This window comes from Pterocles gutturalis, unplaced genomic scaffold (genome assembly GCF_000699245.1).
Source record: "Pterocles gutturalis isolate BGI_N339 unplaced genomic scaffold, ASM69924v1 scaffold34823, whole genome shotgun sequence".
NCBI lineage: Eukaryota > Metazoa > Chordata > Aves > Pterocliformes > Pteroclidae > Pterocles > Pterocles gutturalis.
The window spans coordinates 14,490-38,202 of record NW_010119172.1 but is presented as its reverse complement, the minus strand read 5'-3'; the positions used below and the strand labels follow the sequence as shown (position 1 = coordinate 38,202).

General features: G+C 36.2%; 1 protein-coding gene across 1 annotated transcript; it reads left to right on the top strand.

Moving 5' to 3' along the window:
* The first annotated feature begins 9 nt into the window (after positions 1 to 9).
* LOC104463961 (bifunctional glutamate/proline--tRNA ligase-like) lies at positions 10 to 22,954 on the top strand. The gene is made up of 23 exons (XM_010076491.1): positions 10 to 90; positions 2,446 to 2,556; positions 4,170 to 4,306; positions 5,021 to 5,228; positions 5,632 to 5,744; positions 6,329 to 6,446; positions 6,544 to 6,915; positions 7,823 to 8,053; positions 8,735 to 8,983; positions 9,820 to 10,047; positions 10,381 to 10,646; positions 11,879 to 11,930; positions 12,825 to 13,034; positions 13,183 to 13,255; positions 14,008 to 14,087; positions 14,434 to 14,535; positions 15,173 to 15,328; positions 15,458 to 15,655; positions 16,016 to 16,189; positions 17,765 to 17,925; positions 18,918 to 18,996; positions 22,245 to 22,309; positions 22,588 to 22,954. The coding sequence occupies exons 1-23, from the start codon at positions 10 to 12 to the stop codon at positions 22,736 to 22,738; spliced, it is 3,615 nt and encodes a 1,204-aa protein (XP_010074793.1). The 3' UTR covers positions 22,739 to 22,954.
* The last annotated feature ends 759 nt before the right edge of the window (positions 22,955 to 23,713 follow it).

Here is a 23,713-nt window from a genome sequence, read left to right as displayed (position 1 = left end):
TTTATATTAATGTGTTTGGGTTTTTTCCAGGGCTCCTCTCGATCTGTCGTGAATATGGAGTGGGATAAAATTTGGTCTTTTAACAAAAAGGTGTGTGCTTACTTGAATTTGATGCTACTCCTGACGTCCTGTTTCTGGGATATGTAGAGAATCCAGTGTTCATGGGAGTGCTTATCACAAGTAGCAGTTGCAATATCTTGCATCATTTGGCACACTTTCAGGAAAATGGAATGTTTCCCCCCCCCCTTCTAACCCAGTCTAGCACTAATCCTATCGATTCTCCTATACCAATACTGTCTTACTTAGTAGTATGGGGAAAGAGAATTATATTTGCTGTAAAATCTGTTATGAAAACTGCATTTCATTTTTCTGCTTTCAAGCTGCGAGCTATCTGTAAGAAGGTATTACTTAATGCTTTTTACCTTAGCATATAGCTTACAGTGCTGTAAGCATACATAGCATAAGCTATCATTTTGCAGCTTCATAGCACAGTCACATTTGCTTATATAACAGGAGCTCTACAAACCCACTAAAAATGCATTATTCCTAGTTTTGAAAGGCTGTCCGTTTCTGGCTTGGCTTATTTGTTAACATAAGCACAAATCTTATTCAATTTGATTTACTTTGGCCGCCTTTCCTTTCTGTGTCAAACGGACTAATGTGCTGCGTATACCTGCCTGTGATAGATAAAGCCAGCACTGCTGATGTTTCTGACTGAATGTCAAAGAAGGAATATTGCATCTTGACATGGTTAGGTGCTTTCTGGCAGCGGATGCTTGGACACTATAATAAGGCGAATTGTTTTAATGCTGATTGCATATTTTGTGCGATTGTGGAAACACCTGTTATTTTGCATTGGGATTCCTGCTTGGTTTTGCTTAGGTAGTACCTGGATCTGTTCATTTCAGTAGTCTTTGCTTGTCTGGCATGTGTCTTTTATTTCTTCATATATTTTGCATTTGGTCTGCTACATACACAAAGGTTTTATGAACTGGTTCTTTCTGTTGCTGCATAAATATATTTATTACTAAGAATTGGATTTTGGGGAAAAATCCACAGTGGACTGTCAGGGCTCATTTTTTGAATTGGCTTTTAAACTGAGCTTCTTAGACCTTTTCCTCATCTCCTTGGACAGCACCATATTTATTAGCCAATTGTATCTGTGCAGGTAGTTTGCAGTATGCGGAAAAACAGTTGTATGCGGGTAGTTCTGAGCTCAAAGATTTCATCAGTGTGAGAGCTCTTATTTTATAAGCTATCCTCTAATTATGCTACTGACTTTAACGCCTGTATCTGAGGAAGGATTGTGAGTTTTAATGAGTAAAATAAAGACTCTGGTAATAACATGGTAAAATTCAGTCAGTTATAAAAATTGTGGTATTAAATCACATGATAAACCTAGATTTTGAGATATGTACGCAAGTCCTTTTGTAAAGTGTATGTCCAACATTTAGGAGTCTGACTTCACTGACTATGAACTTACAAATGTGTGACAACTTAGAAGTATATCATCATAACGCCTTACTTGCTAATGTCAAGTACTTAGATGCTAAATATTTTTTTCTAAAATTGCCATGTAGTTTTTTACGTGAGCAGGAGTAAGTCACTTTATATTAATAAAAACAGGTGTTTTCCTTTGTGTTAGTTTCCAGTTAAACTTGAAGATCTCTGATATTCCTTTTAGACCTAGGAAACTGGTTTACTTGAATTATGTTTTTAAATGCCTCTGAACAGTTTGACATACCAGTATTTTAGATATGAAAAATGCTGTGAAAAACTACGTCAGTTGAGTTTGAAAATGGACATTAAAAATACAGGGATACAGATTTTAGTGGTATCTTTTTCTTGCCAAACTCATGTTTTAGAAATCCTGATGAAGTCAATGTCATGCTGTTGCCTTATTATAGTATCTAATGCGTCTGTATTAAAATTGCAGACTTAATTGGTTCTTCCTGTGTAGCCGGGGTCTGTCCCTGATTCTGCTGGTGTACTGACCTGGAAAATGAGTATGGGATCAGGTCTTGTTCTGCTGGAAAAAAGAACAAACTGTACCGAAAATTATTACTTTGAATTCAGCTACCTAGAGAGAAAGCGGTCCAGATATAATAGCTTGTGTGTGTAGTAAAACTATATCAAAGTACATTTTGCTGTCTTCCTTATGAGACATTAGCTCATAATTTTGGTTACTTCTGGTGTCAGTAGTACCCAATCCATAGTTTTTACTCAAAGTATTTCAGTAAAGATGGGAAACTGTGAAATACTACCACTGTCTTCTCACTTTTCTATAGCTTTGGATCAAATTAACATTAAAGCAAACATAAAAAAAAAGCAGTAACATAAAGAATACCAGTTAATAATCCTTTTTGGTGGTCATTGTTCTATACAACATCTTTATTTCTCTGTGAATGTCATATATTCATGATCCGCCTCATTTGTTTTCTGTAGGTTATAGACCCAGTAGCACCTCGGTACACTGCTTTACTGAAAGATGCAGTGGTCCCAGTAAATATTCCTGAAGCTCAAGAGGAGATGAAAGAAGTGGCTAAACATCCAAAGGTTCTTGCTTTACTCTCTTAATATTCTTGTATTGCAGATCAGTAAGGTTGGAAGTACGTTGGCTTGGAGCAGTCAGCAAGGAGAGTCCTGCTTTTAACTTACTCAGGCACCATGAGATAAAACCAAGGTGTACTTTTTTTCATAGAGTTGTGAAAAAGTGAGCAACTACTGAATGTGTTTGTTCTGTTAAGAGGATGTAGGAAACTGCTTTTGTAAATATGAAGAGTGCATACAGACAGTGCATTGAAAGTCCTCTCTGGGACTTTCCAGAAGAGGTGAGATGTTACAAGTATGGAGTGATGCTCAGACTGGTTTTATTATTATTTGATACTAAATTTCACAGAGAAGCTTAAATACTGAATTTTATTCAAGGTTTAGGAGTATAATACAGTAGATACTGCTTATCTATCAGAGTGCAGAATGCAGGAGATTTTTTTAAAATAGTTTATAAAATTAGACTTATGTAGAGAAGTGTTATATTAACCTGTTAATTTTACCAATCTCTGGATTTTTTAATATGACTTTTAAATTCAGATAGGAAATAATTATTATCAAAAGTTAAGGATTTGCTAATTTGATACTCTTAGTCTCCAGTAAGCAGAGTAATATCCCTTAAGAGGGGAGATGTCTTACTGATACAATTCTTCTTTGGCACTACAGTTAGGAAAGATGCTTTCCATTGAGCATGGCATCTCAAATTGTACTTAAACTTCACTGAACACGTCCCTTCAATATCGCACTTACACTGAGAAACAAGCGAATATTGTTGAGGTTTTGCGTCATTTTTTTTTAAATTTTGTTGCTGTGTGTGTTCCTGTAGCCATCTCTTGTAACTGAGAGGTGGACATTTAGTTTTCCCTTTTTCCTCATGGCAGATAAACAAGGAAACAGGTTTTGAGCAGATGCAAGTGAGAATTGTGACTCTTTCAGAGTCAAAAAGTCTGAAGTTTGGTCAGATGCAAGCCAGCATATTGAAGCATAGATATTAAAAATGCTGCCTTCAGTGTGTAACAAAGTACCGACCAGAAGAAACAAATTTCAAACTCCTGGTCGGTAGAAAAAGTCTGAACTCCTAGCTGTCTGTCTTTTTTTTTTTTAGAGTTTTTTTCCATTATTGAGATGCTTTAAAGCTGAGTATTTTTAGTGTTACAAACGATGTATTTCCAATTTCTGTCTTTAAAAATCTGTGCAGTTGACAGAATTCTGTATTTGTTTCCATATTAACTATATAAAAAAGCAAAAATTAGACATCTGAAATTATTTTTGAAGGGAATTTTCATAGCAAAATGGAAACTTGAGAAAAACTTACTTAGTTTTGCCTGTAGGATCTTAAAGATGTATGAACCTTAAGGAAAAGTGGTATGCAATCTGTTGTGTTGGAGCTAGTATTTGATAGGAGATAGGATTGTTTGAGTGTACTGTCAGAGGAATACATGCAGCACTTGTGAACCAGAAACCTGAGAGAGCTGTGGAAGAATACTGTAGCTTTGTGTTACTGTTATTGTCGGTCTTCTGTCTTTCATCTATCCTCTATGATAAATAAAGTGGTGTTTTGGCACTGCATTAAATTCAGTCTGCTTATATAATAGGTCTCTCCTTTGAATTATTCACAGAATGCTGATGTTGGGTTGAAACCTGTGTGGTATGGCTTCAGAGTCCTGATTGAGGGCGCGGATGCAGAGACCCTGGCAGAAGGAGAGGTGGTTACATTCATAAATTGGGGCAATATCATCATCACCAAATTAAACAGGTAACCTGCTTACTGGGAGATGAAATTACTTTTTGCTTTTCAGGATTTTTTTTTAATAGGTAGCTTATAACACTAAAATATTAATTGTTGGCCATATATGTCCATTCTGTGATTTTGTATTTGGTTATCTACTTTGAAATAAGCCACAAAACTACGTATTAGCATAGAGCGTATATTACAGGTCTGAGATCACCAGTCTTGACACTGCATGTCCCTCTTATCCAGCATTCTCCATGTTTCTCTGGTAATATTTTTATTGTGAAATACCTTTTTCAGACAAAAAAAATCCCACCTGGAATTTTAACAGCTTTCACCCTGTAATGAATACCTGCTTTTGCATCCTGAAAACCTAAACCTACTGCACTTTCAGGTGCAGAACTGCTGAGGTAGGGAAGGAAGCTGTCAGTGTCATCATAGTATCTTTGAAATGGTTGTGTTGAGACAGTGGCAGAATGGAGTAAGCTGGGATAGAGAATGTAAAACAAATATGTAGATTTTTTTTTCCCATGGTCTTTATTATCTCTTGATATTTAAGAAATCAAAATTGAAGGAGAACTTCAACAGGACTGGATACACTCTTCCATTTCCTACGTCTCCTACACTTCACAGATTAACTCTGAACACTTGTTTTTCAGTGAATCTATTGATGGTCTGTGGTATCAAATTACAACTAATCATTTAGGCTTTCCTCTTACCGTTTCTGTTTTCTTGTAGAAATTCAAGTGGAAAAATTGTGTCCATTGATGCCAAGTTGAACTTAGAGAATAAGGACTTCAAAAAAACAACTAAGATCACTTGGTTAGCAGAAACTCCACGTGCACCACTCATCCCAACTGTCTGTGTTAATTATGAACATCTGATCACTAAGCCAGTTCTAGGTAAAGATGAAGATTTCAAGCAATATATCAACCGAAATAGCAAGGTAAGTTGTCTTCATGTCCCCTTTATTCCACAAAGCTTCAAGTTTGAGGGTTTTTTTTTGCCATCACTGTTTCTAGTCACTCTTTTTTTAATATAAAGACTTTATTTGTCAAGATGACAAATGTTTCCATGTTTTCCATTTAATCTCTCATAATTTCAAAATTAAAATTTGACTTATATTTTTTTCTCAGGCAATACCTGGCTTTTACACATTTGTGACCAATAGTTTGAGTTTTTGTCTTGATACATTCTTGTGAGTACTTGTTCTGCTGCCCCTGGAATTAACTAAAATTTCAACACATCCAAAATCAGAAAATCACCACTGTCCTTCTACAGCTCTACTGTATTTCTTACTATTTAATGTGTTCTGTTAGATTTGGACTGATTTCCTTTAACACTTGCAGCAAGAAGAACTGATGTTAGGTGATCCTTGCCTTAGGGACTTAAAAAAAGGGGACATCATACAACTTCAGAGGAGAGGATTCTTTATTTGTGATCAACCCTATGAGCCAGTGAGGTAAGCTACCTGAGAAAGCTGTGTTTAAATATTCTACACACATGCATTAGCAAGAGTAATGTTGCCTGCAAATCTTTTCCCCTTTACCGTTGCCTTTCTATGGACTATTTTTATGGACTGGCATGGCCTTTAGGTTGTACGTTCCTGTCTTTTCAAACTGTGTTAAGCCAAGCACATGGCGCTTTTGGTCCACCCCGACTAACCTGGACTTAGTAAAGAGATCATGGTTTCCTTGTGATCCTAAGTATATAAATCAAGGAACAATGGTATGGAATAAAACAGGCATTTGTCCAACTAGAGTGTGCACATACTATTGAATTGTAACAGTTCTTTAGCAGGCTACCAAACATCTAAATTATACTGTATTTCAGCATAATATTATAACATCAAGAAAACTTGTGCATAAAAGAAATCAATGCAGATCCCCAACTATGTCAATTTGGGCAACTACAGTTGCGTACAAAGATAAACTTGCAGTTGTGCCAGAGCATCTTGTGGAAGGAGTAGAATATTTGTTTCAATAAACATTTCAAATATATCTTGTATTATCTTCATTATCATGTTTTCTATAAAACATTTTATAGTCCTTACAGCTGTAGAGATGCCCCGTGCATTTTGATTTACATTCCTGATGGACACACTAAGGAAATGCCAACATCTGGGTCAAAAGAAAAGGCTAAAGCTGAAACTGCAAAGAAAGAGGTAAAGTGTTTTAGAAAAGTGCCATAAAATGTATTACTGTACATCTATTACTGTACAAGATTATCGTGCTGAATACTTGGCTTTTTTTTTGTTTAAGGCTAGTTCAGCTGTAAAAGGAAAATCTGCTCCACTTGTTGGTGATAACTCTACTCCAACCTGTACTGTATCTGAAGATCACCTGGTCATTTACAACAGAGTGTCTGCACAGGGTGATATAGTTCGTGACTTGAAAGCTAAGAAGGCATCAAAGGAAGATATTGATAAAGCTGTGAAACAATTGCTGGCCTTGAAAGCGGAATACAAAGAGAAGACAGGCCAGGAGTATAAGCCTGGAAATCCTCCAGTATCTGTGACTGAACAGTCTTCAAAGCTTGAGACCTCTGGTACTCTGGACAGTAAAGCTCTGTATGATAAAGTGGCAGACCAAGGAGAAGTGGTCCGAAAACTGAAAGCTGAGAAAGCACCTAAGGTGGCTGACTAAACTGGTTTTTTTTAAATTTGGGTTTGCATAGTGCATTTTCCTCTGTGGAGGTGAATGGGTGCTTACGAGTTCTGTATTTTCATAGCGATCATCATTTGAACTGAGCTCTGTTCTGTCAACACCTGTGTTTTCCAATACTTACCTTTTAGCCAGATATGTATGACAAAGTTTGTGTTAATCTTCGTAAAGGTGCAAGTAAATTCCTATATTTTTTTAGACTGCTGTTCTGAAATGTGTACAGGATTCACCCCACAGCATGAGTTGATTTAGTATTCAAATCTGGTCCTTGGGGTTAAAATGTACTGCAGTATTTATTTATTTAGTTAGTTAGTTAACTAAGTATAGTCAAATTATGTGACTTCATAGATTGACTTGTTGCTATTTCGACCTTAAAAACAAAACAAGACAAAAACAAAATGCAGAGAGGAAAAAAGAAAGTAAAGATCCAAATACTACAGATATTTTTGAGACATCTTCCTGTCTGGATCTGAGCATAGAAAACATAGCTACTAGTAGCTGTGTTCTTTCCATTCTTTCTAATGCAGAGCAAGAAAAGATGGGAAATAACACACTTTGCCTGGTGGTTGAATACTGTTCATAATACTGTCTTGGTGACACCATAAAATCTAAGTGAATGAGAAGATCTAAACAAATGTATTGTTATAATTCTATTTAGGACTATTAGAGTCGTGGATCCCTTAACAGGAGTCACTTGGTTGAAGTAGGAAACTACTAGAGAAAACTTCTCTGAACAACTTTACTAAATAGTTAAGAAAATAGAACAGGTGCACACAAACTGCAGGTCTTTTCATAAACATATTTAAGATGCACTTCAGAGTCTTATGTGTCTATGTCTTTGTTCCTCCCTCTTTCTGCCCCTTCCTTTCTCTTTCAGGATGAGATAGGTGCTGCTGTGGAAGTCCTTTTATCCCTAAAGGCAGAATACAAACAACAGACAGGCCAGGAGTACAAACCCAGAAGCCCACCTGTGGTCTCTGTCCCTCCTCAGTCTTCTCCTGTTTCTACTCTTCCATCCCCATGTCCAGTAGACAGCAAATCTCTGTACAACAAAGTAGCTGAACAAGGCGATGTGGTCCGCAAACTTAAATCGGAGAAAGCTTCAAAGGTGTAATAGCAGTGAATACTTCTGAATGGAACAACATTTTCAGTTTAGGCTAAAACCTAATTGCAGGTTTTGTGAAACTTGAAGAACAAAATATAAACAAATACTTTCAAATTCCATTAAGTGCTTTCCCAAATTCTCTTAAACCGATATGGCTGACTTCATGAGTTCTGTGATAGTGCATGGAGAACCTGGAAGAGAAATAAGCAAGTTCTTTTTTTAGTGATACAAGATAAGTGAAGCAGAATACAAGCAGTAGCTTGAAAAGGGCTGTAACTTGAAAGCTAGAATAGCAATAATAAATTTAGTAGTAATTTGATAGTAGCCAGGGAACCATTCTATATTCAGAGTCTGAGTATTTGCTCCTGTGCTCCAGTGTACAAAGTCACAGACTGCTGTAACTGCAGGGAGCTAAGCCACCTAAATGGGTAGCTTTCATGGCATAGAAATCAGCCCTTACATATACTGCCTGATTAGGTCCTTTGTGCAACTTGTAGGTATTGTAGCTAAAAAGTTTTACCACTGGACTCAGTATTGACAACTTGCAAGTTAGCTGTAGAAGTTTTAGTTATAACAGCTGTGTTAGTGCCATTCTAGTAAAGGTTATGTTAGCTTAGCTATTGTGTTGCGTCTCTGTTGTTTCGGTCTTTATCTGCAACTGTTTTCTTTCCTTTCTTTCTTCAGGAACAAGTAGATGAGGCTGTGAAAATTCTTTTAAATCTAAAAGCAGAATATAAGCAAAAGACAGGCCAAGAGTACAAGCCTGGAAATCCACCTTCAGCTCCTCCTTGTATACCTTCTACTACACTTCCATCTTCTGTATGCTGCAGTAACTTGGCACCTTGTAGTTTAGTGGATGGCAAAGCACTTTACGATAATGTAGCTGAACAAGGGGAAGTGGTACGCAGACTCAAAGCAGAGAAAGCTTCCAAGGTATAATAGTAAATAGAGAGTAAGCAGTTGCAATTCTTACCACATTTTGCCACTGGGGGGAAATCTTTCACCAAGAAATGATCAAACAATATACTAAACTCCTGTATGTCTGGGTCACAGCTTAGCCATCAAACTTTCATGGTCTAATAATGCCACACAGGCTTGCTCTCATGCTGAATACTTTCCTGACTCTGAGATACAAATTCTAAGTTTGACTGGTGTAAAAAGACAAACTTAGCTCTCACAGCTAGATGAGTAAGCACAAGCATGGCAGATGTCAAAGAAGTTTTGCAGAAGTTTTTAATGTATTTTACTTTCTCTTGCTGTATTTGGGAAAAATAAAGGTAAAAATATGTAGTGTGCTACAGCAATAGCAAGGCTTTTCAAAACTTCACCAAGTCAATGATAGTTGTGGAAAAGAACGTGGGACAAACCTATCAGTTGTCAGGAGCTGCTTATTTCTTTCCACTTGCAGAATTGTTTTTGGTGTTTGGTGGGATTTTTTTTTTATTTGTTGTGTTGTGGGTTTTTTTGGTTTTTTTTTTTTAAACCTTTTCTAAAATAGTTTGTGTTTTTCAGTGTAGATTCTGCTGCAGTTGTTAACAGGTTGTAGCTGGCCAGGTGGGTTAGGGGAACATTCTGGTACAGTGTGACAGCTCTCAAACTTACTCCTCCTGTTGCTTGGAGGAGAGCTATTACTTGATTCCTGCTCTTAATTATGAAGCACTGTTTATTGGTAGATGGAAACTTTATTTTCTTAGCCTGAAAATCAATGCTTCTTGTCAGTTCTGTCTTTAATTCTCACTAGTACATCTTGCTATTTGTCCTCCATATAGGATGAAATAGATGAAGCAGTAAAACTCCTTCTTTCTCTAAAAGCTGACTACAAGGAAAAGACTGGCCAGGACTACAAGCCAGGACAGCCACCAGTAGCTGGTTCTTCGCCCCAAACATCAAACACGGTACCCAGTGGTCCAGACACACCCGAAGCTAAAGCCCTGTTTAGCAAAGTAGCTCTTCAAGGAGATGAAGTTAGGAAGTTGAAATCAGAAAAAGCAGAAAAGGTAAAAGCATACCGTGATAGAAAATGTAATGTATGTATTTTAAACTAAAAATCTATTTTAAATTAAGTGTGATTATGAGAATTAGAAATGTACATTTAGAGTAGGCAGCATTTGAATTCTGAGATCTGAAATGTACTTTTAAAATTATTCCTGACAGATATGGTCCTTAAAATGGTAGCGCCGTTAAATAAAGTATTGGTTTTTGCAGATTTTTCCCCCAACACTGTGTGGATGTCCACAATGTTATACATAGATCCATTTTGGTTTTTTGATAGAGCCATTTTATTCCTGGGATTTCTGTATGAATTTATCTTTATTTTTTTGTTCTTCAAGGAAAAGATAGATGCAGCTGTTAAGGAACTTCTTCAGTTGAAGGCCCAGTATAAGTCTGTTGCAGGAGTTGACTATAAACCAGTTTCTACTAGTGGCACTGATGACAAAGACAAGAAGAAGAAAGAGAAAGAGAACAAGTCTGAAAAGCAGAGTAAACTACAGAAGCAAACTGAGGGCCCCAGAAAAGAACCTTTGCAAGGACAGACTGGTAATGAGCTCTCCTCAAATGGATCAGGAGAGGGTCAAGGCCCTAAGAAACAAACCAGGTAAAGATGCAATCTTTAATCTGTTTGCTAGAAACCTCAACAGTTTACCTCTGTTCGGGTTTAGATTTTTACAGGTTTCTCATTTCACTTGAAAGTGTGGACATTTGCAAAATAAGTGTGTTCATTTTCATATTTGGGATCAAGCCAAAGGCAAGTTACCAAAAATTTATTTTGTGTCAATTGTACCTCAGCATCCTACTGAAAAAATTCTACCTAGCCAGTAGAAAGCATAAAGCAGTGTGCGCACTCTGTTATTGTGGGTGGTTACTGTCATTGAGAACTTGTTGTGCTTCATTATTTGCTTCTGCAAATGTGCTGCTGTATCATCCTCAGTATAAACCGTGGAGAAAAAAAAAAGCTTCGTGCTTATTTCATTGTACTAGTGAGTTTCCAAAATATTTACTGCAGGTACCACTAAAAGTATATAGCCCAAACCAGAGCAAGGCACTGCTGTTGTTGATGGTGGAACTCTCCAGTGATGATTGACGGGCATCCCCTCTCCTGCTCCCACCCTGAAAGTTTAGAAGTCTTTCCACAGCATGTACTATTTATTTCCTGTTTCAGATACATAAATCACATTAGAGACAGAGGTGTGCTTATTTTATATGGAAATTATGCCAGAAAAAATGCATTTTTCACCCTTAAAACTCCTCTGTTTGTAGAGATACAGAAACTTTATTTTTATCTACTGTCAGTTGAGTCTGGTGAGTTTAGAATCTTGTCGTTTTACTAGTTATCTTCGTTTTGATGTCTGTCTTGAACAGTGTGACTGGCATTCGCATGAATGGTGAATTAAAGTTGCATATGTTTCCTGAAATTGTAGCCATCAGCTAGGTGAGAAATGTTTAAAATAAAGAGTAAATCAACTTCCACACAGGCCTGGTTAATCTTAGGTTCTTATTAGAGGCGCTTGCATTTTTTAATGCATCATGATGAGGTTCTTTGATAGTTAGAATTAGAAGGGTTCAAACAGTAGAAAAGAAATGGAGCTGTTCTTGTGAAATACTCTTGTTAGCCAAGGTAAGGAAATGCTAGCAATTCCTACTAGCCAATATATACTGAATTGTTGGAGAAAAAAATTGTGACAAGTTAATAATATTAAGTAAATTTAAAGTATTATGTTCCACGTCCTCCTTTTTCTGCCTTCCCCTCTCCCTCCTGAAAAAAAGAAAGGATAGATTTTGCTGCTAAATGCTGTACAGCACAAATCTGGTTCTTTTCTAATACCATAGGCTGGGTCTAGAAGCTAAAAAAGAAGAAAATCTTGCAGACTGGTTCTCTCAGGTAAGTGCGTATCTGTTTGAGTTAAAGAATTATTATTCCATTATCTTATAAATCAAGATCTGCTTTGGATGTATATCTTATCTTGTATTTCTGTTTGCTAGGTTTTTTTGTTAAATACAAAACAAAGTACTTGCTCTTTTCTATGTCTTGTGTTGCTATCGTGGTCTTAAATAGAAGTGCCTTGATTGAAGAGCTGAATAAATTCAGGAAGCTGTAAAAAGGATGAATGTTAACAACTTCACCCCTCTCCCCATACCTATATATATATATATATGATTTTCTTAATTCATGTACGAATTCCTGTTTGATTAAGAGTGCAAAACTTCAGTGAAGTGATAGAAATTTCCCAGGCTTGGGAGTTTTATTTCAGCTCAGGATGAGGGACAACAAAAATTAGTACCCGTTGATACAGAATGAGTTTGCTGGCTTTTGAGGTTCAAAACAACCAGAGTAGAGATGATTAGTTTAGATTAGCCTACTTATGAAAGATTATAAATAGATATCAGTAGTGTGCATTGGCTCTCACTAGTATAACTTTTGCATATACCGTAAGGAATAAAAAATCTTTTTCTGATGTGAGCTAGAGACATTTCTTACAAAAGTGCAGTTTTTTGGTTCCTGGAAGTTAGCTACTGTCTCTTACTTGGATTCATGAAATTCAGTTTTACTTAAATGTTTATATTATCCAGATCTATTATTGAACTTAATGTTCCTGCTTAACTTTCTTTAGTTAAAGGTAACAAAAGCAATCTCAAAGTGTATCTTTGCTAACTTTTTGAGCACAAAGATTTTTAAATAAGAGAGTTGTCTTGAATTGCATGCCACACACTTGAATTACTGAATGTTCTTTGTGTATGAAATTGAAGCTTCTGTATCTGAATAATCTTCTGAAAGGTGATCACAAAATCAGAGATGATTGAATACTACGATGTGAGTGGCTGTTACGTTCTTCGTCCTTGGGCTTATGCTATTTGGGAAGCTATCAAGAACTTCTTCGATGCAGAGATCAAGAAACTTGGAGTGGAAAACTGTTACTTCCCCATGTTTGTGTCCCAGGCTGCCCTAGAGAAAGAGAAGACTCATATTGCTGACTTTGCTCCTGAGGTACACTTCAAAATGTTATTTTAATCTGAGTTCAAGAAAACCCAACCACTTAGTCTGCAGCTGACTAGGAGAGTAAGGGGTTTTGCTTTTTTTTTCAAACTTGTTGTGTTTGATTGTGTTTTTTTCCCCTTTTTTTTCCTTCCTGTAGGTTGCTTGGGTCACAAGATCTGGGAAAACAGATCTGGCTGAACCAATTGCTGTACGCCCCACAAGTGAAACAGGTAGACCTCTTTTTATGCAGTTTGGCTGTAAAGAAAACTGTTATAGGTATAGTGTAGTTGATTGACAAGAGTCCCTTTTGAAAAGTAGAAATCCATTTTATTAGAATGCTTTCTATGGCTCCTTATCAAAATTTCCCAAATTTGCTGCTGATTATAGCAAATGTCACAACACCATACGTTTCCTTAAATGGACTTTTCTAGGTAATGTCCTGAAGACTGACTTGCTTTGACTGAAAAACATGTTTGGTTGTTTGTTTTATATTGTTTATAAGAAAATTTCATCTCACAATTCACCTCAGTTTTGCATGTACAGCCGTGAAACTAGTTTTTACAAAATTTCTTCTTAGTACTTTAAACAAACATTTTAAGACCTAAGGCTGGATGAGTTTTTAATTGAATTGGGTATGGTATATCATCCTGAAATCTTGAGGTCAGTGAATTTTTATCTGTGAAGCTAGATGTATTTGCATACTCTAAGCCAGTAACTCAAACAGTGTCATTAGGTATTAAGCTTTGGGTTGTACTTTGACCAGCAGCAAGCAAGCTATTTTGCAGAGACACAGGATGAAGTGAAAGTACTCCTTTCAGTGCAAATAGTGTGCGTTAAGACAAAATAATGTGTTTTAAGGAGAATTAAACATAAAAGCGTAGCTCTCACAGGAGAGAATATTAAGTTTATATGCAGCAAAAATAAAGGTTTGGCATAAAGTGGGTGTGCTGTGCAGAGACCGAAAGCTGCTTTCCTTTTACAGTCATGTATCCTGCCTATGCAAAGTGGGTGCAGTCACACAGGGATCTTCCTATCAAGCTGAACCAGTGGTGCAATGTTGTGGTATGTTTGTACACGATTTCAGAGTAACTGTTGTATAAGTGCAGTGTAGGACAATTATTCTATGTGGACATGGCATGGTGGTACTGATCACAGCACATATTTCATGGCAAACGTATGAATGTGGTTTATGTGATTTGTTTTTCTCACTGTTTTTAATAAAACACACTTTATCAATGTATATTGCTGATTACATTGTTTAAGTAGAAATCTGTGAATAGAATTCTTTATTCAGATTTTTCTAACTTGTAAGCAACAACATATTAATATTTATAAACATTATTTTTAACAGTAACTTGACACTTTAGGGTTAATCATGGTGTTCAATTTTTTTATCCCCCTGAACCAGCGTTGGGAGTTCAAACATCCCCAGCCTTTCCTTCGCACTCGTGAATTCCTTTGGCAAGAGGGTCACACAGCATTTGCAACATATGAAGAAGCAGCAGAGGAGGTAAAAAGCAAATGCACCAGTGCTTTTGCTTTCAGAAAGTTAACTAGGACCTGGTAGAAATCTGTCTCCTTGTCTTTGAGAGCCCTCATGAAAAATGACAAATTTACCAGAATCTGTTTTTTTTCTCAGATATAACCCATGTCTGAGGCTTTAGTCTCTTCAAACAGTACAGGGAGTTTCAAGAGTGTGATATATAAAGAATGCTTTCCTTAAAAATTATTTTCCTTAAAAATCTGTTTTCGTTAAAAATCTAAATAATGTGTTCCTATGTTAACTGCTAGGAATTTTAACACTTCCTTTGCCCAAAAGACAGATGTTTCATTGAGTATCATGGCATATCTTTATTTACTTAGCAGATGTTCAAGCTTCTAGGTGGAAGCTTGAAGTCAATATAACCATTGGACTGGCATTTCTGCAGTGACTCTTCTTGTTTTGTGTCATGGTTTATAGTTGTTGCTATTTGGTTCATAGAAAAAAACAGCCAAAGTTTAAAGCAATTGAAGAAATCTTGTTTTTTAATCACAATCTCGAGAAAGTGTTAAATTTTTAAGATTTTAGATTCCGGCATATAAAAATATTTGATGATGTAGCCAGTGCAAAATACTGAGTAATTCTTAAGACAGTGTGTTCATCATAGGTGATGCAGATACTGAATCTGTATGCTCAAGTGTATGAAGATCTCCTAGCAATACCCGTTGTGAAAGGAAGGAAGACAGAGAAGGAGAAATTTGCTGGAGGTGATTATACAACAACTGTAGAGGCATTTATATCTGCCAGTGGAAGAGCTATCCAGGTACTTTATCTATTAGAAGAATATTTTTTTAGTAAATACAGTTGGATGAAAACCTTAAATTAGTGCTTGATAGACTTAACTTTCCTTAACTTTCCATTGAGTAGAATTTTCTGTGTGCAACTATTTCAGGGTGCAACGTCACATCACCTAGGGCAGAATTTCTCAAAGATGTTTGAAATTGTGTTTGAAGATCCCAGGAAACCAGGAGAAAAACAGTTTGCATATCAGAATTCCTGGGGCATTACAACTCGAACTATTGGTGTGATGACAATGATTCATGGAGATAACATGGGATTGGTGCTTCCACCTCGAGTAGCCTGTGTTCAGGTGTGTAAAAATGCCATAAACTACTAGTTGTTTCCTTTCCTGTCTTGGACTATATGAGCGTTTCGTATCAGGCACCTGGAAGACTTAACATAGGATTGGAGCCATCTGCTTACAGAGCATGATGCATAAAGCTAATAGAAATCATTAGGGTACTTATGGTGAACAAGAAGGTCCCTTTAATAGTCCATCTATTTAAAATAATTTTATCTGCATCATTTGGATGAAAAGGGAAATGTATCCTTTATTTCTGAGAACTTGAAAAAAATTACTGGGATGTAGTGCCATATTGTTTTTAAGTTTTTATACTAACTAGGAACTAATTTTCTTGTAACATAAAGTATGTGTCATGTTATATTGCAGGTTGTAATTATTCCCTGTGGTATCACAAATTCCCTTTCTGAAGAGGACAAAGAGGCTTTATTGAAGAAATGTAATGAATATCGTAATAGACTGCTTAGTGTTAATATCCGTGTACGGGCTGATTTAAGAGACAACTATTCACCTGGCTGGAAGTTTAATCACTGGGAACTTAAGGTACATTTCTTTCCAGGAGGTGTTTTGAAGCTTATATGTGGGGTATATATGAGGCATTTCATGCATGCCTTGCATTGTGAAGGCAGATATTTTCTCTAAAATAAGAATTGCTGCCTGGTAATTGGTGATCACTTTAATAAATGAAGATGTTTACTGAGACTTGCTCTGTTTGCAAGGATTTGCATGTCACTAGCGATTTTTGAACTTACAAGTCTCTACTTTGTGTACCTAGAAAATTAAATTGATAGTACAAATTACTTGCATGTTTAAAAATTTGTGCTAATACTTAAGTATCTCCAGGGTCACAACAGTGCCTTCTTTGCACACAGTGGAACATCAACAAAGAAAGTAGCAATTTTTTTTTTTGTTTCAAAATTACTATGTTCTCCTTATATAGTAGTTGAGAGGAGCAGTTCTGCTTCATCAAATATATAAGGCTTCTGTAAAACAAAATAGTGAACAGAATGAAACAATGTAAATTAGAAATTGCATAATGTGTTGAGTGATGTTATGGCATCATATTTTTGTTCTGAATTTGAGATTAGTTTCAATATGTTCATCTTCAATGTAAGAGTGAAAGAGTTGTCAGGCACTGGAATGGGCTGGCCAGGGAGATGGTTGCATCGCCATCCCTGGAGTTATTTAAAAGAGAGACATTGTTTAGTGGTGGGCTTGGCAGTGTTAGGTTAACAGTTGGACTTGATGATCTTGGAGGTCCTTTCAAACCTAAATGATTCTATGATAGAAGCTTCCCGAGTTGTTGAAAGTTCCCATTGTATCCAAGTTTTCTTTTTTTTTTTTTTTTTTTTAAATGGAGCTCTAATACCATGAAGCCATGTTGGGAGACTTTTTAAGTAAAATTAGGTTTGTCAAGGAGGCAGAGCATGGGGCAAACGGGATGTTTTTTATCAGATTTACTAATATGTCTACTATAGCACATAAACTGCATCTTCAGTTAGTTGCAGACAAATTAGTTCAATTAGTTGCAGACAAAGTGCACTCATTGATTACTGATGTAGAATTTCATAGGGTAAAAAATACAAACGTACTGAATTAAGAAGTGCAAGAAGGAACTGGAAAGTATTTTGCTTTATGTACTTTTCAGTTTAGCAGATTTCTGATGTTACCTCCAAAAAGAGCCAAGTCATTGGTATTTGTTTTATAATGTCTGATATTATTAGTTCCCTTGCTCTTTCCTAGGAAGTCGTGCTACATGCCCATGAGTCATCCTTCTTTTACTGGAAAGTAGTATTACAATTAGAAATATTAGATACTTTCCGGTGAGTTTTTAATTATGGAGACAGCTTTTTTGTAAACCATAAACTAGAGTGTTTGTTCAGTTTAAATTGTTATTAACAGTTTTGAATAGCTTTTCATGTAGCTTTGCAGTAGGAGAAGATATTTCAAAGAAAAGATAAATGCAGTAGGAGAAGATAATTTTCAAAGAAATTTAAATGTTGTAAAGTGATTCCATACTAAGACTGGTCTTTAGAATAACCAAATGAAAAAAAAAAAAAAAGAGAGAAAATGAACTCTTCGACTCTTCGTTATAACTCCTAACTTGTTTTAATGAAGGGTGTTCCAGTCAGGGTTGAAGTGGGACCACGAGACATGAAGAGCCAACAGTTTGTAGCTGTTAGAAGAGACACAGGACAGAAGCTGACCTTTTCTGAACATGAGGCAGAAGATAGACTGAAGCAGATTTTGGAGGAGATCCATGCTAACCTTTACAACAGGTAAATGGAGAGGCACTGTAAATGGCTGTGCCAATCACAGATGCACTTTACCTGTCAGAAGAACTTCTCACATTATTGGTTCATCTATGCAGAAAGACAGGTTAGGGTCATCTGTTTGTAAAATTTCATTTTTCTGCCTCTGAAACTTGTTCACATACAGTGATACAAGTTTCCTATTGTGCTCATGAAACAGAATGTTAAAGGTTGTGAACTTATTTTAAAAAATACTTCTGTGAATTCATGTAAAGTATTAATAAGCAAATGCACCATAAATAGTTCATGGGATAATAACGCACAGGATTCGTTCCTGAAATATGCTTTTGGTAGGGAATTTTGAAAGGTACAAGGTTGTCCAAGAAACTTCAGTAGTTGAAGTTCTGTGTTCAGAAGTGTATTTTAAGACCATGTGTCCTACTGTCTTTCATAGTATTGTTTTCTTATAAGCAATCTAATGATTTTGGAACTGTTACTTGCACTTACTGCACATGCCAAATCCTTTGTGTGTCTGTCATTGCAAATTATTGTTTGTAACATCACCAAGAACGAACATGTGCTGATCCAGTACCATGGCAGATGAGTTTTCCTGCTTTCTTCTGTGGTGATCTAAGTTGCTTATAAGTGGAATATTTTTACCTAGTTAAAAAGCATTTTCCTGTTTAGATTTAGAAAATAATTCAAAAAAATATTTACATCAATAGTATTTGTTTCTATCTGTAGCTGGTTAGTGTTGAACTGACATGCACAACTGTGAATTAACATGGTGAAATGTGCAGCGGCCTGGAGAACAGGCCACTGGCAATTAATAAAAATTTTATCTCTTTGAGGGCAGAAGTGGTAGGAAGACATAACCTGATTAGGAAGATTTGAATGAATAAATAGCTTCTTTCCATGTAACTTTCTGTTTTGACTGGCTCTGAAAACTTAGTTCATTTGGCCGGTGAGGTTATGTGCATAAATCTTCCCTGACTGAATTTATTTTTTCCTTTTCTTAGAGCTTATGAGGACCTAAAAAGTCATATGGTGGTGGCCAATACTATGGAGGACTTCCAAAAAGAGCTTGATTCAGGAAAGGTAAGGAAACTTACTCAACTCTGTCCCTGTAAGTACCTTTACACACTTTCTGTCCCTTACAAAGAATCAGGGGCTAGAAATTTCAAAGCTTATGTATAAATACTGATCTGGTCTTTATGGAACTCTCCCCTCACAAGCAGATGAAGCCTCTCCCATAGGGCTGCACAAAAATTAATTAGATTTCCAAAAATCTGTGATGTACATTGCTTTCCTCTTTTGCTACAATGCTGTGTTTACCAAATACGGTGGGTGTTTCAGGCTACCACCATTTAAAATTTAATCCTATGTTAGAGGTGACAGAGTATCTTGGTGTGACTTAACAATGCTGCGGTTTGGTAATTTGCACTTGAAGTATTACATTTTTATCAGAAAGTGCTTTTCAGAGAGGTTAATGTAAATATTATGCTCAGATTAAGATAAACTTACTGACATTATTCTAATGCGAACAGTGAAAAACACTTGTCAAATCCCTTAATAGGGTTCAAGTAAGGGTTTAAAGTACACTCTATTTACGTCAAAGTAGTTTTGCCTTTATGACCTGAGTAGAAGCCATTGGGTTCATTGAAAATTGCTGTAAGTCAGAAACCTCCTTGTGTTGATAGTAAGAATAACTCACAGTGTGGATGATTGAGCTTTACTGACCTAGAGATCTCTGAAAAAAGTTCTGGCAAAGTATTTGAAGTTTATATGAGAGATTAAGTCTTCAGTACAGAATTGTGCTGCTGCTTCTTTTTCAGAGATGCACTGACAGAAGTTCTTAACCCTGAAATTCTGACACAAACCTCAGTTTGTGAAATTGTTCATATATTTAATGTGTTCAAGCAGTAGGATCGCTAGGATCAATCATTAAGGCTATGTATTTTATAAAGAGAGATCAATGGATTTTTGTGTACCAATTAGATCTACTCTGAAAATTTCAGATTTTCTGATGGAAAATGCACAAGTGCCAGGAATTAATAGTACTTTTGTTGTCTTCAGAAATAGTTAAGATATTCTCGGTTAGGCTTGACCTTCCATCACACTCTCGTCTTGCATTTCTACTGCACTTAAATTCAATCTATAACAAGATTTAAAGCAATAATTATGAACTTTAGAGGAGGGACTGATTTAACATGCTTATGAAGTTGAGGATACAGAGTTTTTAGACATTCTGCGCGTAGGTGCTAATATAGTAGTACTGCCTTATTTTCCTCTACAAAACTAAATACAAATGTGAAATACTGTTTCCAAACAGCTTTGGGCCTTTCCTACTGACTACAAATTATCATTTCCTTGGTGCAAGTGTCTCTAAAGTATCTGAGGATTCTGGTGGTAGTTTTAAAAAACAAAATATTTAGTCTTTTCTTAACAAAGAACTCTGCAGTGCATAGATGTTCACCTAGTACTACTGCTCTCATGTATTGTGATTTCAAGATGTGCCATCACGTATCTTTCACTTCTGAATTAAACAAGCACTCTGAAACTATGCTTGTCTATCTTCAAGACAGAAACAGTCGAGGAAGGCACAAGCTCTTAGAAAACCTTGAGATGCAATAAACTTCTCTGTAAAAATAAACTAAAATGGAGAGTCGAGCTCATTCCAAGAGCAAGAATGGAATATGAAGCTAATTCTGTATTTGTACATGCACATAAATTATCATCCTTTAGTTTTGATGAAATACTATAGAACCCCCTTTTTTTTCCTCCTACCAGAGAGGTTCCAAATGATACCCTCCGAATACTACGCATTTTACCCTCTCCACAGGCAAAGTCCAACACGCACGGTCGTGTACATCTAGATTCTAGAGAGGGCCAGGAGAATTGAACTGTTTGATTATGTTTAGAACTCTAATATATCTAGTTTAGAATGTAGTTAAAATTGGAAACGTGAGCAATTATTTTTACATTCCAAGTTGGATACCTGCACCGCTTTGGTACTTAGGTTATATAAGTTTATTATAATCAACATATCTGAATTGAAAAAAATGACGCATGTAATTTTATGACTTTCACTCTCTACCTATATATGTTGTATGGATAAACTTTTATAGCATATGCATTCTGTAATTTCTTGAAGTTACACTGTTAGCACTGACTGTTGTTTAAGAAGAAAATTTGCTGTTGCTGTTTTCCCCTTACTATAATTGCAGTGTAGACTATTAGCTCCTTAAAAATGCAGGCTGCTGCTGTGACCTTTTCAGTTGCCTGCAAAGTTTAATTGAAATTCTGAGAATAAATTGCACAGGTATTTAAACAAAGTTTCATTTAACTAACAAAAGATCAATGCAAGAACAGTATAGTAGAGCGGTACTAGTTCCTGTTCTCAGTTGCAAGAAAGTGAAGCTATAAAGTGAAGTCTAATAAAGGTGTGTTCCAGTTCAAGGCAACTTGAGAATGTAAATTTGGTGAAAGCAAACCTTCTTCACAGTTTGGGTAGAATTAAAATGACTGTGAAGGCTGAATTTAGTAGCTGTTGTTGCCATCAGCTATTAGCATTACATGAGTGTTCAAGTGTATGTAGGGGGTGTCTTTTTAACAGTAATCCTGCTTTTTAGTAGAAACAGAATTTTCACTGTGATAGTCCATAAAAAATGAAAGAAGTCAGTAAAATGGGATATAAAAGATGGGAAAAGAGATTTGCAACAACAGCTAAAAGTAGTACTGAGAAGAGAGTATGAGATTATCATTTCAGATTTACTTCCTCGATTTTTTTCAGTTAAGCTAACTAAAGGAAACAGGAGGAAAATACACGTCACTGCCCCCAAGAAAAATGTACTCTTGGTGATTCTTTTTTTTGGAAATATGTATGTCCTTGTCGTGTTCAGAAAATATGAAAATTCATAGTAATGGAATTAAAATGAAAACTTCATTAGGAAAGCACTGTCTTGCAGTATGTAAGCAGCCATTTGTTCTGCAGTTTGAAAGATGTAAACTTTTCCTGAAAAACAGAGAAAAAGTATTTATACTTCCCACAGAAGGAAGATGTATTGGGTTACAAAATAAAATCAGCACCCTGACTTGATTGAAATGCTGCCTTGGGTTTGTGTAGGTTTTTCCATGCTGCACTATGGAGGGATGCCTGTGCTTATCTACTTTTGTGACGAGAAAGAGCTATAAAAATTTAATTATAGCAATTGGAACTTTTTCCACTTTGAGTCTATATGAGATCTTAAGGTTTAGGAATCTTCCAGAGACAAGAATTACTTTTTTAGATGTATAACTGTTTTGTTTTGTTTTGTTTTTTCACTCTCCCCACCTCCCCCCTTCAGATTGTACAAATCCCGTTTTGTGGGGAAATTGAATGCGAGGATTGGATCAAGAAGACCACTGCCAGGTAAAATATAACTGAACTGTATACTGTCTACCAAGATCAAAACCAAAATGTTGCATATAAAACAGGAGCGTAAGATGTTTTCGCGAGTAATGCTGATGTACAATCCTCACCCTTGACTCTTACTGTCCCACATAATTCAATATACTTACTCCCTTAGTTCTGAAACTTTCAGACTAATTTGTGTGCTTTTGAGATTTTTACATATAATACAATTTATTGCACCTTTATTTTTAAATAAACATATTTACTTATTAATATGCTTTTTTTTTCTTTTTCAGGGATCAAGATCTTGAGCCTGGTGCCCCCTCCATGGGAGCTAAAAGTCTCTGCATACCTTTTCAGCCTCTCTGTGAACTACAAGGTGGGACAAGATGTGTCTGCGGCAAAAACCCTGCCAAGTTTTACACCCTATTTGGTCGTAGTTACTAAATTACTAGCGAAAGCACCTTCTCCTTTATCTGTGAATTGAACTTTTTTTAATAAGACTGAAATAGCCCCCAAACTTAATCAGTTTTGCGTCTTTTAAATTATTCAAAAAACAAAGCCATAAACCATATTCCCCCCCCAATTGTCAGTCTTAGGCTAGCAGTAATTCAGACTTTTCTGTAAACATCTCTAATAATAAACATGTATTGTGAGCTGTAATACGCTTTGGTGTTTTTTTCTGTGTTTCTCAAGGGGCAGGATAGGTATCCTTTGCTTCATGTCTCTCTTGCATTTTGGTGCATGTATTTTCTTGAACACTGAGAAAATGCCTGAAAGACTGGGGAGGATGTCATAAACACTCCACAGTACAGTTTAGTGCGCTAACATAAACTTTCTAGATAAAACATCTGCTTTTAATTTTGCCTTCAAATATTTCAATTTTTGATACAGACCTGCTGCTAACTTGTAGACATGGTAAGTGCTACTCTTTTTGAAAACTCCCTCTGGAGCCAGGTGTTTCAAGGAGTATTTTCACCCCATTGTAAAACAAGTTTGAAAGGCTGTTTTAGATTAAATGCCACATTTTTAGCAAGATGCAGGTGAGTGCCATTTCTTGCAGATATTTTGCAAAGCCCTGTTTCTCATATCTTATAAACTGGCATTTTATAGCTGTCTCTCAGTGATATTGCAATGAGTAATGCGAAGGCAATCTGGAGAGGTATTTTCAGTGCTAAAGACTTTAGGCTGTGATTATACCTCTAACCTGTTCCATAAAGCCCTTTTGCTTTTTACTGCCCTTACTATGTATTGCTTTAGCAGAGAAGGATGGGTGTTGCAGAGTTATGAAATTACTTTTAAAAAAGATATTAGTTCCACTCTGAGCATAGGATTAACTTGAAATAATATGAGCTAGTCTTGGCACAAGATAACTTTTGGATGACATGTGCTTAATTTGTTCCTGTGTGTTTGAAGGCCCTC